This window comes from Manacus vitellinus, unplaced genomic scaffold (assembly GCF_001715985.3).
Source record: "Manacus vitellinus isolate BGI_N305 unplaced genomic scaffold, ASM171598v3 scaffold_7_pilon, whole genome shotgun sequence".
NCBI lineage: Eukaryota > Metazoa > Chordata > Aves > Passeriformes > Pipridae > Manacus > Manacus vitellinus.
Window position 1 is genome coordinate 10809573 of NW_021940813.1, and position 15495 is coordinate 10825067.

The 15495-nt window shown below is 40.2% G+C and overlaps 1 protein-coding gene across 1 annotated transcript in view; it reads right to left on the reverse strand.

The window, feature by feature from the left end:
• Positions 1-12720: 12720 nt before the first annotated feature.
• The window catches only part of SMS (spermine synthase), a 32558-nt gene continuing 29783 nt past the window's right edge, over positions 12721-15495 (reverse strand). The window contains exon 10 of the mRNA XM_008922346.2: positions 12721-15465. Within this exon, the coding sequence (XP_008920594.1) occupies positions 15423-15465 (43 nt within the window). The 3' untranslated portion in view covers positions 12721-15422. The remainder of the gene's footprint in view (positions 15466-15495) is intronic.

Sequence of the window (15495 nt, forward strand, 5' to 3'; positions counted from 1 at the left end):
AACCATAAACAGCTGCAGGCAACAGCTGCAGAGGTCCATTTCTGGCAGGATTTGAAAAGGTGCATGGAACACATGCAAATAAGTTCCTGAGCCTGCTGATCTGTAACAGAAGTCTGTGGAATTTAATACAGGTTTCTAATGAGTGTGCTAGGATTTGGTTTCCTCGCTCATCCTAAGTCCAGCAGCTCTTTGGCAGGTACAGGATACATGGCCACGCTTGCTGCTGGAACTGCTAACAGCACTCCTGGCCATTGCAGCCCAGTGAGGCACTTAATGAGGCTGTGCAAAGACTGCGCTAAGCATTCATAAAACATTGAATAGGCAGAGGGGGAAAAAAGTAATAACTAAATGCTACATGCTCTAAATCACTCTTCATTCGCTCAGATTTGCCTCTGACCAAGATCCCAGTCAAACAATGGGATCACTACGGTTCTTATAACAAAGCCAGGACAATGCACAATCAACTTCACCCAAAGCCATATGCCAGAGTTGGCAAACCCTACAGAACATGCTCTGGGCTGAACCACAGCAAGAGTGTCCCAGTTTCTAGAAAAGGTCTGTCTATATATATAAGCATGCATGCACATGAACGTACACACAAATACACACATGTATTATCTTGCTGTTTCACAAGCAGACACAATTCTCACTTCTATCCATTATGCCAGAGTCAGACAAGAGCACTTGATCAGAGGTGAAATCAATAGTACTGTGAGCTTCTCCTCACATAGCTTGGTTCAAAAGAAGTTCCCATTTATTGAGGTTTGATTATTCAATAGACACACAAAATCACACATTTTGCCTAGTTTTCACTGTAACAGTCAAAACCAGTTACACAGGTGTTGCTGAACATCTGGAACAGCAAAACTGCTTAAGGTCAGCACATGTTCAGCCTAAGCTTGCTGAAAGAACCTGCCTGCAAAGACCCTGAGGCTAATTGGTGGGTTACCTTAGTGCAAGTAGAGCTTAACAGAAGCAGTCCACAATCACAGCATCACAGCTTTGGTGATGACTTATTGAGCATTTTTAGCTCATGGTAAAAGAAAGAACACAGCCACTATCACACTGATGGAAGCAGAGCCACCAGATACAGCTTGAGTGGTTTCCTCAGAGAACAGAGGTATATGCCAGCTTCATTGAAAGAGACTAATTAGTGTGGGACAAAGTAAAGGCTGTATTCCATTCCATTTCCAGGGTTCCACCACGGGGCCTTGAAGTGTTTTTTTCCAAACTATGCAGATGTTGGAGCCAGAATTGGTCAACTGGGCTTTATGTACACAAAATGTGCTTGAGAAAAGCCCAACATGTTGCATTTGAAGACAGCTTGACCAGTTGTCATCAGATCTCTGAATCTTATAAATTACACTCTCTTGGCTGCAAAAGCCCCCAAATTTCTGTGCTGAAGCCAACAGCAACCACACTCTGGCACAACTTCGTGTCCTTTATTCATGTGACAGACACAGCTGGAAATAAATGACTCCATTGTTTTCCACTGGTACAGCCACATCACAGAAGGCCTCAGTGCATCTATGAGAATGTGGGTCATTAATTAGGAGTCAATACTGAGCCAACAGGATTTGCAGGACTCCAAACACTGCTGGTGGCAAGCTTTTCAACTAACTATGACTGCAACTGTGGGAAGAACACCCTGCAAAGCAGAAAACTCTGTTCTCTAACACTTAACTCCCCAAATCAATTTTTTTTTTTTTTCAATTCCAAGTAGGCTAGGCTATTCTCATTACTCCAAGAAAAATTTGTCCCTGCTGCTGGAAACATTGCATTCTCTGACCAAAAGGTGCATATATCTAACCTAAACAACTGACTATGAAAACCAACATCTGGGATTATTAAAGTTAAGCCACTCCAGTCTGCAAACTGTTTTAGAGCTGCTTTTGAAAAAGCACTTTAATGAAACAATGCATATGTTCTCAAGCAGAAAGAACTGCTTTAGGTCTTCTGGCAATTTTTCTTCAAGAAGCACATTAAATTATAGCTAAACAAAACACAACTTCACCTAAAGACCACATTCACACTACAACAAGGGTGTGTTTACATATATACATCACATGTGCATACTTCTCATCTGTCATCCCCCTGTACAGATTAAACAAGCATGCATGCTGACATGCACTGTAGAAAAGCATGTTACTTGGGGATTAAGAAATTTATAAGATACCCTGGGGTAAGTCAGAGCAAATTTTTGGTTTTTTTTTATATGATCTAACTGTGAATGCAGGCTGAAAAGGCATTTAAAAAGGCATTGCTGGGAAACGTCACTTTTTCAATGGCCATGGTCATAGGTGCAGGGATGTAGACAGGACACAACTGTCTGTTGTTTCCTTCAAATATTGCATCAGGCCACCAGAGCCTTACCCACTTATTTTGCTTTGTCCAGATGTTCACTCACAGCTGTTAAAGACTATTTATATGAACAGTGGAAGCAAGGAAGCTTGGTTAGCAGCGAGTTTGTGTCGCATGGATGAATTTTCAGGTGTGTAATGAGACATACATTCACTGGCATTTTAAATTAAAAGAGGAGACCCACCAGACTTGCATGTGACTGCTTTCAGCATCTACTAGAGATATCCCCTTACTGTGACCTCCTGTCTCTCAGAGAAGCATGACTGCCTCTGCAAAAGCAATGGCTCCTTCCTGCTCTCACAGTTGGATCTTCAGCAGCACAAATCTGTCTTTGACAGCAGCAGAGCTCAGAGACAGCTGGAGCCAAGAGAGCAAAGGTGCCACTGAACAGTAACAGGCACTCTGTCACTGCTATCTCCTCACTTGCTTGTGCTAACTTCTGTAGAAAACCAGAAAAGGTGGAGCAAAAAGTCCTCCATATGCTTTACTACCCAAGGCAGTAGAGCTCAGCAGTCCCATAAGGCGCCAGCTCTTCTCACACAAGGGCTGTTGGGTCACATCCCTCTGCACAACAAATGCACCTGCATCTACCAAGGGCTACACTCACACTGAAGCCTTTGTAGGATAAAGAAGAGACCTTTTCACCCAGGCTAAGAGTTGTCAGAATTTAATATCTTTGAACCCACATCCTGTCTGTCAAATTTGATTGAATTGGCTGACAAGGTCCAGTGTTACTAAGCAAGGTTGTGTGGGAGAGAGGGGGCCCAGAGCCAGGAAAAGCATAAATGCATAACCTCTGTTTTCAGAAGAAAACAGCCTGGCCAAAAAAACCCTGAAAAACCCAATCCTGGTCTTCCAGGTTATTGCTGCAACCAGCTCAGGATCTTCGTGAAGCTAGTTTTATTTTAAAGCATTTTACTCAATTGAATTCTTCCTCATCTCAAAATGACATTACAATTAACTTTGCATGCAGCTAAAAGCCAGAAAAATCTTACATTAAATATGAGGTCCTAAGTAAAATGCCCCTTGACAACTTGTATCTATCAGTTCAGTGGAGGAATTTCTAGATATTGTCTGTTCCTTGTCACCATCTTGGTGCAACTCCAGTAGTTATGCACATATCTAATAATGACAACCAGCAGCCCCTCAGGAGAGTTTAAATGCATCAAGTTCTTCAGAAAAGGAAGATCAGAGTCAGATCAGGTTGAAACCACAGCATGAGGCCCCACGGGACATGATCCTCAAGACCAAACATATGCTTTCCTGAAGTTGCAGAAATCCTCAAAAACCAAACAGTTAGGCACCAACTATAATTATCTTTACAAGTCAAATTGCTGTGTCTCTGACAGCCCTTCCCTGAAGTTTCCAACATCTCTATTTAAAATAAAGATTTGTTGTCTTTTTTCCTATTAACACAAGGCTGTAAAACATACACAGATTTGGCACTGCTTTACATCTTTACAGATTTAGAACAAAATATGACTAAAAACAAGAGAAAAGAGTAAAACCTGCTGACAAATGTACTATATGCTGTATTCATATATATTTCTCCAAGTCAATGTTTCAGATTTTCACTAAATCAGAAATTATTAGTGTATAAACTTCAAGCTTATTGCAATGCTTGTGTAGAGGACTTATCTAGGACCAAAGGAAAATATGTAGTGATTTTCTTCTTTTGTGACTTATCTGCATACACTGGAATGGAAAAGTAGGTGTTTCGGTTTACTTGGTTTCAATTTCTGTTATTGTAAAAAATTTGCATGAGGAGAGCACACATCTGAAAAGGGTTTCAGCAAAATGTCAAACACGGTTTCTGCTCTGAGCAGAATAATTAGAGAAAAATAGTCATGCCTCTGTAAAAGGTAAAAATGGAACAGAAATTTAGCAGTAAAGTTAAAAATAACATTAGAAAAGGTGGTTGCAGCTTGTAAGGGGACCCAAAGAGTCAGGCACTGTATATTGCTGAAGACATCCACAACTTGGCTTTCTTAGCCAAAAGATGAATAAATGAAACAATGAGAATTTGAAGAGAAGCTCTGACAAACAAAAGTGTGAGTCTGCAGCTGCCGAGTAGCTGCAGGATGAAAAAATCAGTGGCTGTGCTGTTTTTAGGTACCCTGAGGAAAAAGTAGAAGGTAAAGCAAGCATTAGAATAAGGATTTCTGTACTGTCAAACATACCCAAACTACTTAGATATCAAAAGCTGCATCATTAGGTGGTATTGCTCCCCATAAATTTTCACGAGACCCTAAGAACAAGTAGCTGGACTAGAGATCCTCTGATGGAAGGGCCTCAGTATGACTCTAACTAGCTACTTCTGGATATTCAAATAACTAGGCAAAGAAATTAGCAATGCTGTTAGCAAAGTCAATAACTATGACAAAAAGAGTCGTGACCAAGCTTGCTTACAGGGAAGGAAAATCATGTTGATCAAAGCTAAATCCTTTTCTAAAGCTTGCAGAAGACATCACACTCTTCTGAAAAAGTTTCCTTAGCTTCTTCAATATGCACTTCCCAAGCAAATGACAGAATCATAGTCCACTAAAAGATACTGGTCACTTCACAGATCTTTAATAATTTAATGCTATTTCTGCTGATAATTCTTTGAAATTACTGCAAACATGATCAGATTCTTCCTTGGCTGTACTGGTTGACTGAAATGGGAAATTCATTATCCAACATTACTACCATATTCAAGTCAAACTTTCATGAAGACTGTGGTTGTAATAAAAAAGTCATAGATATAAGTATGTTGCAATTTTGATTACAAACAGAAATAAGATTGGCCAGAACATACTCATAACATCTGCTTTACCTAAGCAAAAGTCTGCAGGCAGGCAATAGGTTTCTAAAAAACAACCTAGGAGTATCATGGCTTTTGAAGAGCAATTAATGAGAGAAAATAAGAGCCTGTGGAAGTATATTCCTTCTCCCTAACCCAGAGAGAAAGCACTCACATCCAGACTACATCTGGACAAAGACACACAAGAGAATTTCCTACTGGTTTCCCAAACATTACTTGACTCCACATGTGGGCAGCCAGGGACAGAAGAACACTGATAAGACCTTGATGAGAATTGTAGTGTGTCAGGGGCATCAGAGAGACCGGGATTCCAGGCTGTAGCCAGCCAGGATGTGATCATATAGCCCAGGCTATTGATTATTTTAAATAAAAGACCTCCATTTCTCACAGATCTTACATCACCTAGAGCCTAAGACCTGCTCAGGCCTTATACAGGCCTTTCCTAACTTTCTGTGGTTCCAAGTCTTTCTCTGGAAAAGCAGTCTCAGAAGATGCAGTGCCACATTCCTGCTTTTCACCAAGGTGCTGACCATTGCGGAAATCAATTCATTCCCTTTGCAGTCACCACTCATACCTTTCAGAGCACCAGAACAGGTTATCAAGAACGATGCAAACACAGTTCATTTTACTCTGGGTCAATCAGATGAACTCACACTCTTGTCCAGGCTTTCATACTGTGATGCCATGACTGCATTTTCTCAGGGCATTGCAGCCTTTGCCTTTGCAAAACATGCTCTTAAGAGGAATCGTGTTTTTTCAACCTCATTTCATAAAAACATTTATTGCTTGCTGTTTTTATTTTAACTATGCATTTTTCTTCCCTATATCTGGGCATAAAAGCAACTATAAAGCACTATTTTAAGTCAAATAAAATACTGAATGAAAAGCATCCACTGTTGCATGACTCTGGAAGCACTATAAAACATTTAAAACTACTCAAATGTATTTTGATCAGCATGACATTAAACATATTTTAGCATGTCTGAAATTCAGCTGTATTTGAGTATCATTTGTTCACAACTGAATGCTCAAGAAAGGCCAAATTTCTGCTGTTCACTGGAAAAATTATTCGCTCACTGCCACCAGACAGCCAAGCAGGTCCTGGAAAGCCAGGTCACAAGCGTGATCCAGACCTAGCCCACATTGTTCTGTTCTCCCAAATAATGTTCAGTACAAAGAAACACTTTTAGCAGATGAAGAAAATCACTGTGGCCCACACAGCTACTTGCAGCTGTAGCCACTGAGCAGGCACTTACCTTTGTAATAACACATGACAGCACTCCTGCTCACACATCTAAAGGTACATTGTTGACTTTGCTTGTAGCAAAAATAAAATTAAATAATGGGTCTTGCATTTCTTTCTTTTTAAAGAACAGAGCAACGTAGATCAACAGCCAGGAAGTTCACGCTGCAGGAAATGGGTGCTGTCCACACGTTCTTTAAAACAAACTCCTCAGTACGAAAATGTATCTAAAACTTGAGTAGCATTATCATCTTTTTAACCTAACCTCAGAAAACAGAACAAAATCAGTCAATATAACTGAAATTAACTGGGAGAGTTAAATTACTAACATAAACAAAAGTTTATTTAAAAATTTTGAAGGCATGAATGGCAACAAGTGATTGAAAAACAACACATACCCTCACAAAGCTAAGTGCAGAGTACTGACAGATAAAGCTCTTAATTCCCTCTAGATCAAAATGACATGCGGTTTCTGCTGATCACCATTTATCTGCTCCAAAAAGTTCAAACTATTTGAAACTTCTGGATGACTGAAATCATAATATCACAGAATATCTCTAGGTGGAAGGGACCTAGAGTTATTCAGTATACAGGATTAGAGAAAGACAAGAAAAAAATGGGTTATTTTCTTAACAATTCCTCCCTATGTTTCTAAAGCAGGTATAAACCATGATGCTATGCAGCCTTTAAACATTTTTCCCATATCTCACACCTGGCCTGACTTGCTCCCCCACCCTATCACCAGTTCCCATGCCTGCACACTGCTCAGGTCTGCCAGCAGAACTGCTTGTCTGGCAACATGAACCAGACAGGTCCATTTTAAACACAGATTACTTTTCCCCCCATTGATTTCAGCAGCATAGCTGAAGTGACACCAGTTCCTCATATCCCTTTAATATCTCTGCTTGCTTGCTTTTCATGTGACTGGATTGCCACATGGCCATGGGAGAGCTCACTGCAACTTTCACAGCAGAGGATTTAATGCAGGGTGAGGACAAAAAGGTGGGAGTGCAGAGATGTCTGGGACCATTCACATGGTATAGCTACTGGAATAAATGTCTTCACAGCAATCCCTTTGCATAAGCTGTAGTGTTGAGGGAACTGGGTTGAATAGATTTTAGAAAAAACTCCAGTTGAGAAAGTCTGAAGTATTTTTGATCTCTGAGAAGTTATAGCTAATTAAATTTCCATACATCTTTGCATATTCATGTGCATTTGCAGCACTTCTAGAAATAGAAGTTTAGAGAGACAGGGAACAAGGGGGACTATACCTTCTAGTCTCAGCAAACCTAAAGGTTAGGTCTGGTTTTGAGCAAGCTCTTACAATAGTTCTAGCATAAACTGTTCTAGCATGACCCATGTACTAAAGACACACGTTACAACAGAAAGGCTTCAGCAGTAGTTTGACTCTTCAGATTTAGCTCAAGAAAACAACTTATATTTTTGTTTCAGAAGTTCCAAAACTTGTCAATATCTTCATGCCTCCAGGCTAGGCAGTCAGCAGCTTAAAAAGGGTTTGGACTCCTCAGTTTTAATGAGGCTGTCTTGCCTTACTTACCTTGACAATCACTAAATTCCTCTCTTATCTTGTTTGTTTTCTGAGTCAACTTACATCTAAACTATTACCCTTTTTTAAAAAAAAAATAAAAAAAAGGTAAAATATGTTCCAGGGAGGCATTCCTGCAGCTTGCATATGGAAGAATCCAGGCGACCTGTGTTCACTGTCTCATGCACCCACTACCAGCAGGGATTCCATAAACAGTCTGCGGACTGCAGACTTCCCTTGTGGTGAGAATAGACGTCTACCCACAGCCACCAGTCTGATTTTTGTCCCTCTCCCTGTCCTGCAGCTCTGTCTCCTGCATCTGGCACTTCTAGAAGGGAGGCTCTGGGCAAGCACTCCACCTCACATCTGAGTTGGCCTAATACATCCAGTGCTCTTGGACTGCTCTCTCCTTACTGCCCAGGTGCAAACAGTACCCACAGCAAAAGGACCCAACTGTGTGCATACAGGGTAGGATAGACAAGCACAATCATTCCCATTCTACATCTTGATGGCTTTGGATTGTACTCAGCAGCAAGCTCTCCACATCTCAGATACGGTCTGGGCTCCACACTGGCTGTAAGGCACCTCTATGTTAAGGCAATTTGATTTTTGTCAGAACTGGTATAGATCATTGGGGGGAGCTGGAACGTGACACTATCATGTAATGTTTTGCACTATTAGACATGCAAGTGACAGCCTGGACAACTTTGATGCAAAAGTCCATGTATGTGATAGGATGTAAGTGGTTTGGACTGCAGTCCACCACCTGCTAGCCCCATATCCCTTGCACCATAAGGTTTTGGGCTATCTTGGGTCAGCCTTCTGCTTCTGAGGTACCTTCAGCATCACAGCTCACAACCCAGTGTCTGGGACAATAAAAACCATAATGAATGCATAATCAAAACACAGTGTGCCACGTATGTGCTAAGATCATCAAGCCTCCAGGATATGTCTATGTATAAATGCATTAACAACTAAAGGATGTCTAAGAAAAATTTCCATCCTCCTGGAGAGGTCATGGATGCCCCAGGCCTATCATCATTTAAGAGGCATTTGGGCAATGCCCTGTAACAACATGCTTTAACTTTTGACCACTCTGAAGTGGTCACGAAGTTGGACTAGATGTTCCTTTTTAAGTCTCTTCCAGCTGAGATATTCCATTCCATTCATCACTTACCAGCAACCAAGAGAGACTTGGGAAAAACTGGTTGAATTTGTTGCCAATTAAAAATGCTGGGAAGTGTGCAACAAAGAGAAAAGTGAAAACACCCCTCACACCCCAAGCCTTTCTTCCTGGCTCAGTTCCAATCCTCCTGATTCTTTGCCCCTCCCTTGAGGGCACAGCACAGCAAGGACTGTGCTTAGTCAACACCACCAGCTTCTCTCTGCTGCTCCATCTTCCTTACATTTCCCCCCCCTCCAGCATGGGATCCCTCCCAAGGGCCACAGTCCTTCAGGATAAACCTGCTGCCACAGGGGCTCCAGTTTCTTCACGAAATATCTGTGGGTTCCAGTGTGGGGTCCTGTGGACAGCAGTGTGGATCCCTATTCTGGTACAGTCCCCTCCAGGGGCTGCAGGGAAGCACCTGCTACATTTGAGTCCTGCCCAAGGGCAGCAGGGAAATCTCTCCTCTGGTACTTAGAGCACATTTTCCCCTCCTCTCACCTTGTTGGTCGCAGGGTTGCTCCTCACATTTCTTTATGCACTCCACAATGCAGCATTTTGCCTCTTCTCACTCAGGTACTCCTGCAGCTCCACCACTGCCAAGCCTGGACACCTGGGCCAAAGATACCCATTTACCTGTATCAAGAGTGACCTTCTCAGCCCCTTCTCAGAGGAGATCTTATTGCCTTATTGCTCTCTACAACTACCTAAAAGGAGGTTGTAGTGAGGTGGAGGTCACTCTCTTCTCCCAGGTAACAAGCATTAAGACTAGAGGAAATGGCCTTACTTTGTGCCATGGGAGGTTTAGTTGGGATACTAAGAAAAAATTTCTTCACTGAAAGGGTTGTCAAGCACTGGAATAGGTGGCCCAGAGAAGTGGTTGAATCATCATCCCTGGAGTAGATGTGGCACTTGGGAACAGGGTTTAGTGTTGGCAGTGTTAGGATAATGGTTGGACTTGATTATCTTAATGATTCTATTAAGTGCATCTCAACTATAACTTCAGGTACGTGGCTGTCTGCAAACCAGTGGACAGAAATTTCAAGCAGATATCTTCCCTTTCCCTAGTATTTAACTGTTATATTTTATATATATGGTAAGAACTTTGTAATAGTAGTAGAAACACTTTACTTCAAGACACAGGTAAAAACTTCTAACAGTATTCTATCCCTTCTAAAACCAGAAGTCAAGGCATGTTCCTATAATTATTCTGTCAGTCTTCACTGGGATTTGAAACAATGAACTGTCGAAAATTTGTTTCCTGAAAGAAACCTGTCATCCCTCCATCCCAAATAACTAACCAGAGGTTATAAAACATAACTGAAAACACCTAAGTGCTACAAGAGATGTCCCAGTGTGAAGCTTAAAAGCAGAATTTGGACAAAGCTCAGAGTAAAATAAAGTAATTTTTAAAAGCAGAAACATCAGTTTTGACAATAAACTAAAGTTAAATGGAGAGGTGTTGGATGACATTAGCAGCTACCAGAACAAAAGGCTTCACATAGCTGTACAGTCTCATCTTTGTTATTCTCATCTACTAAAACTATTGTTTTATTCCATTGGTGCTTTTATGTCTATACAAAGAACAGTTGCGCAAAGGTGTTTCCATTATACATCAGTAAAATACTTCTGTCTTTGGGTTTTCCAAGGCAGATCATACTAACAGTGCTGAACAGGCAGTATGGCACACTGTGCTGTGCATTCATAACTGAGGTCATGGAACATCCTCTCAAGTAACACACAATGAACTTGTCATGGCACTTCGAAGTCAGATGGCTGTAGCAGCGCTTTTTGTTATAGTTATTTTCATTCATTTTCCAGTTCTGATCAGATTTTCCAGATCCATGAGCTGAAGACAGCAGAGATGCCGCTGGGGTGCTTCTGCCTTCCACCCTTCCATGCTCAGAATAACAACTCATGACGATTAAATCCCACAGTTGCCTTTCCTTTGGGCTTCATGAAGTTTGTATTTATTTGCACAGGGAATCGGTCTACCCTTAAACATTCCTTAATCTGAAGTTTCCTTTTGGTCATCATTTAGCTTCCAGCAGCTAAGTTCTTTACCTCCTGAAATACTTGGAAGCCATTTTGCAATCATTACTCACTTAAAAAAAACAAACAACAAAACAAATCCAAACATTTTCAATCTTTCCTCCTTCTCCATCCGGTACCTTCAAAGGACAAGAGGGCAGTGTGACTGGCACTCCTTTTTTTGTATGTCCAGATGTGTTCCCCAAATCCCCACACCACATCTGTTGTGTTGTCCCGTTTCTGGTTCCTCCTCCTGGCTCATTCTCCCAGTTCCTTTCCATCTTAATGGCTCTTAGGCCTGCATCCCTTCTTCCCTTGACACTGCACAGGAGTTCTCATCACTTCCAATTATGAAGTGCATTTCACACTCCTTTCTACCTTCTCCATTTCTGTCTCTGAAGTTCATTGAAATGTATGACCACTGTATACACTTCTTCACATCCTTCCAGTTCCCATTTGACACCTCTCATTCCTTGCTTCCTAAAGCAATCCACATTTCAAAAAGGTACTTCTAAGTTACTCAATGTTATTAATCACTCTTGCACTTGTTTACTTTGCTACTTCTCTCACTTGCTCCTTCAGCATTTCTAATGACTCCAACTACTCTTTTCTCTGTGGGCAAGGTGTCAGCTTCCTCCTATTACCCATAGGCAACATCATCTGCAGTCTCCTATTCCTAAATTAAAATAAGAAATTGAGTTCTCTTCCTCTCACTTGTCCCTTTGCCTTGTTCCCTCCAGCAAACTGTCAACACCTCAAATTCTCAAACAGCGAAAATAAAATAGCAAGAGGTACCTATGTTCTGTGTCGTGCATGTAGGCGTTCCAAAATTACTCTTTATCCTGGCCTCAGTCTGTGGAGACTTTTTTCCCCCTCAAAAAGTTATGCCTTCCCCCTTCTTGTTCCCAACTATCAAGCCTTCTGCTATCACTGTACTTAATGCAGATGTAAATACTTCTCCTTTGCAGTTAGTTGGAACTAATGTAAATCTACATTTTTTAGAAGTCACATTTCTTTCATTCTCTGACATTACTCTGGGGTGTGATTCAAAAAGATTAATAACTTCTTCCATGTGCCCATCCTGTTCATGCCCTTCTCCCTCTTCCTCAAACTTCTGTGCCAACTTCCATCACTCTCCATGTCTTACTGACTTCTCCCAAGCCTGTCTTTTTTCTGTCACACGAGTCACACTGCCACCCAAAGCCAATTTGCCACTTTAGCAGAAAAACTAAAACTTACACTTACAAACCTCCAAATTCCTATCTACAGCACTCCAGAGAAACTTAATGCTTCCTAGGCAAATATCACTGAAGGCTCAAGTGATTCTCTCCACTGCAAGTATCAGTGTGCGACTCCATACTAGAGAGTTTCTTATCTGAGCATTTATTATATGAAAAATCACTGAATGTATTGATCTGAGACAGAAAAGATACTCAGTAAAAAGACCATGAAGTACCTTCATGCTTGTCATGTGAAAAGGAAAAAAGAGGTACAATGTTAAGCATCATACCCATCAATTCCATCATTTTAACACTGAATCCACAGTGGATTTAACGATTCAAACACACAAATAATAACAGCGTACCTTTATTTTAACATGTGCACTGCACTGATGCAGTAGATACAACGCCAGCAGTCTTCTCCTTGCACAAACTACTATCAATCAAGTAACTTCTAGGTGGAAGCAGCATTTAGTGCAAAGAATAATTAAGAAACCTCTAATGTTAACCGTATCTTGGGAACTGTTTGCATACATAGTGCAGCAATCCTAGCTATTTCCCAACTGGCCTTAAACATGGAAAACCCATCAGCTGTAGCAGTTTGCATTTGAAAATTCTAATACAGACTTGTTTTTCTTTTAAAAAAATCTACACTACAGCAACAAATAAATAAGGATCGACAGTGTGTATATATTTGCTCAAAATCAATTCAGCAACTTAAAAAAATATAATGTTCAGTGTTTGCTGAATTGCTTTATACTACATCTATCACTTCAAAAAAACTACATTTAAAAAAAGTTTAAAGAATAAAAATAATTCCTCCAACTCTCTCTTTTTTTTTTTAATTTAATCAGTTGAAAAGAAAAAGTTTGCAAGCACTGCTGCCTCTCACCTATTAATATGCGATTCAGGTCCCCTGGTCAATCTGGGAATCATTAGAGAACATCCCTGCACACCCAAGTGCTCTCTGTGCTCAGGCAGCCCTGAGCAGTGATGCTAAAGGGAAGTACAAGCCTTGGTACAGCAAGTAGATCAAGTCATCTTCCAGTTCACAAGTTTCCTTGCTAAAAAACAAGCCACCTCCACTTGTTGTGACTGATTTGTACATCTGCCAGGCTCACCTGGGAACACAGACGCTGTAGGCTCTGTCCCAGTGAGTGCCTGTGTGCTTAATTTCACCTACATGAGTAATCACACTAAGAATCAATGGAGATATTCATGCTTGCAAACTTATGGATACACCTATCTGTTTATAGGACACCTGCACTCATTTGCAGCTATACAATATACTGATTGCAGTCCTGTATCATAAATGAAGGGTCACTACTAGGTTACAGGTAATACTATAAAGGTATTTTCTGGGATGCACACAACAGAGCTAAAAACCTCAGGGAAATGCACTTTTCTCCCTTTTAGAGGGAAGCTCTGCTCTTTGGGAGTATTTAGGGATGCATAAGCTGTAGGCCAAGGAAGAACTATGCCCCATGTATACTGGAGAATTAACTGCAATAATTTAAAACAGCAAGACTGAAGAATGTTTCTATGGGCACTCCCAACTGAAAATATTTTAACAATTATACACCAATTATAGACCAAACAAAGAGCAAATTTTTGCAAGTTTTCTGGTATCAATCTGGAATTCTAGAGAGGCTACTTGGATTCCATGAACAGTTTATATATGTGGGATGCAATAAAATTTTTCTTTATGTATGGTTTAAGAATACAGATTAAGGATAGCTTTTTTTTTTTTTATTCATTAACAGTATCTTGGGAGGGCAAATCAACTCTCTCCAATAAAACTAAGAAAATGCTGATACTAGGTATTGAATGGAAAAAAATCATTATTTTTCAGGATTAGAGTGTTTAGGGAAATAGTGCAGTTTTTATTCTATCCCGGAAAAATACAGAAATGCACAGAATGGTTATATCCTTCCTATCTATTTTCAAGTGGGATTTTTAAACACTGAAATAAATGTTTTAGTCAACACATAGCAAATTCTTACAAAAATATAACTTTAGACAACATGAGAAACTGCTTAAGAAAAATGCTTTGTCTTTCGGAGGAACTACAATGCAATCTTAGCTTCCACTGATTTTTATACTGAAAGTGAATCTAATTCAGCAAGAACCTCGCACAACATGGTCAATCTGTGGCAATACGACTAAGACTTCCCCTACTGAAGCCTCAAAACATTCAATACAGGGGCACATAAAGATGGGTCACATCCACATTTCTTCACCCTCTAAAGCAACCTTTGCTTCAGAAATCTAATGCTTCCCATAAGGCTGGGGAGAGTGAGAAAACCTCACTGCACTCAATTTCTTGCCTTGTGGTGGGATGGAAAACCAGCTTTGATCCTCATGCTTAAACAGTTCAAAGTGCCGCTATAACCCACTGTTAAATCCATATCAGAATCCAAATAATCAATATGGCAGTAGCCAAAGAATTCCAGGAGGTGAAAGGTCAAAGATTCTTCTCCTGCAGCAGAGATTATGATGAATGAAACTAGAGTAAATAAACGAAATTTTTCTTTTTAATTATGCCCTTCTCTATATGGAAGCACTGCATTGTTCATTTAAAAAACTAAATAAAAACCAAAACCAAACAAAAACCCTCTCCAACCTTGAAAAGCACCACAGATGAAAAATCTGTTGGAAAAAACAAAAACAAACTCCATGGACCACCCTTCAGGGATGAAATGCTAAAGATGTCTTTTTTAATCAATCAGTTTGTGAAGATCTACAAAAAAATAAAAAGGATCACATTCTAAAGGTTCAGTGCAGTCAGCAGCTATATAGTTTTGCTGCTTATTCATCTTTAAGTTGACTTTCAAAAATAACACCCTAGCTCGTCAAAATATACATTTTCCATTTGCTTTTAAATTAAAATAATAATAAAAAAACATTTAAAGAATTCACAATCAATAGCATGACTAAGTTTCAGGATCATCTACAGCATATAATTTAAAGGTTCAAGATGCCAATATGCAGCATGTGGTAGGCCTATATGCTCCATGCAGCATGTACATTTAGGATAATCTCAATCTTGATGTTCAGATGTCAGTTTGCTTCTTCCAAATAGTGTAGAATACCCATCTGGAGAAAATAAGCAGTTAAGGGAAAAAA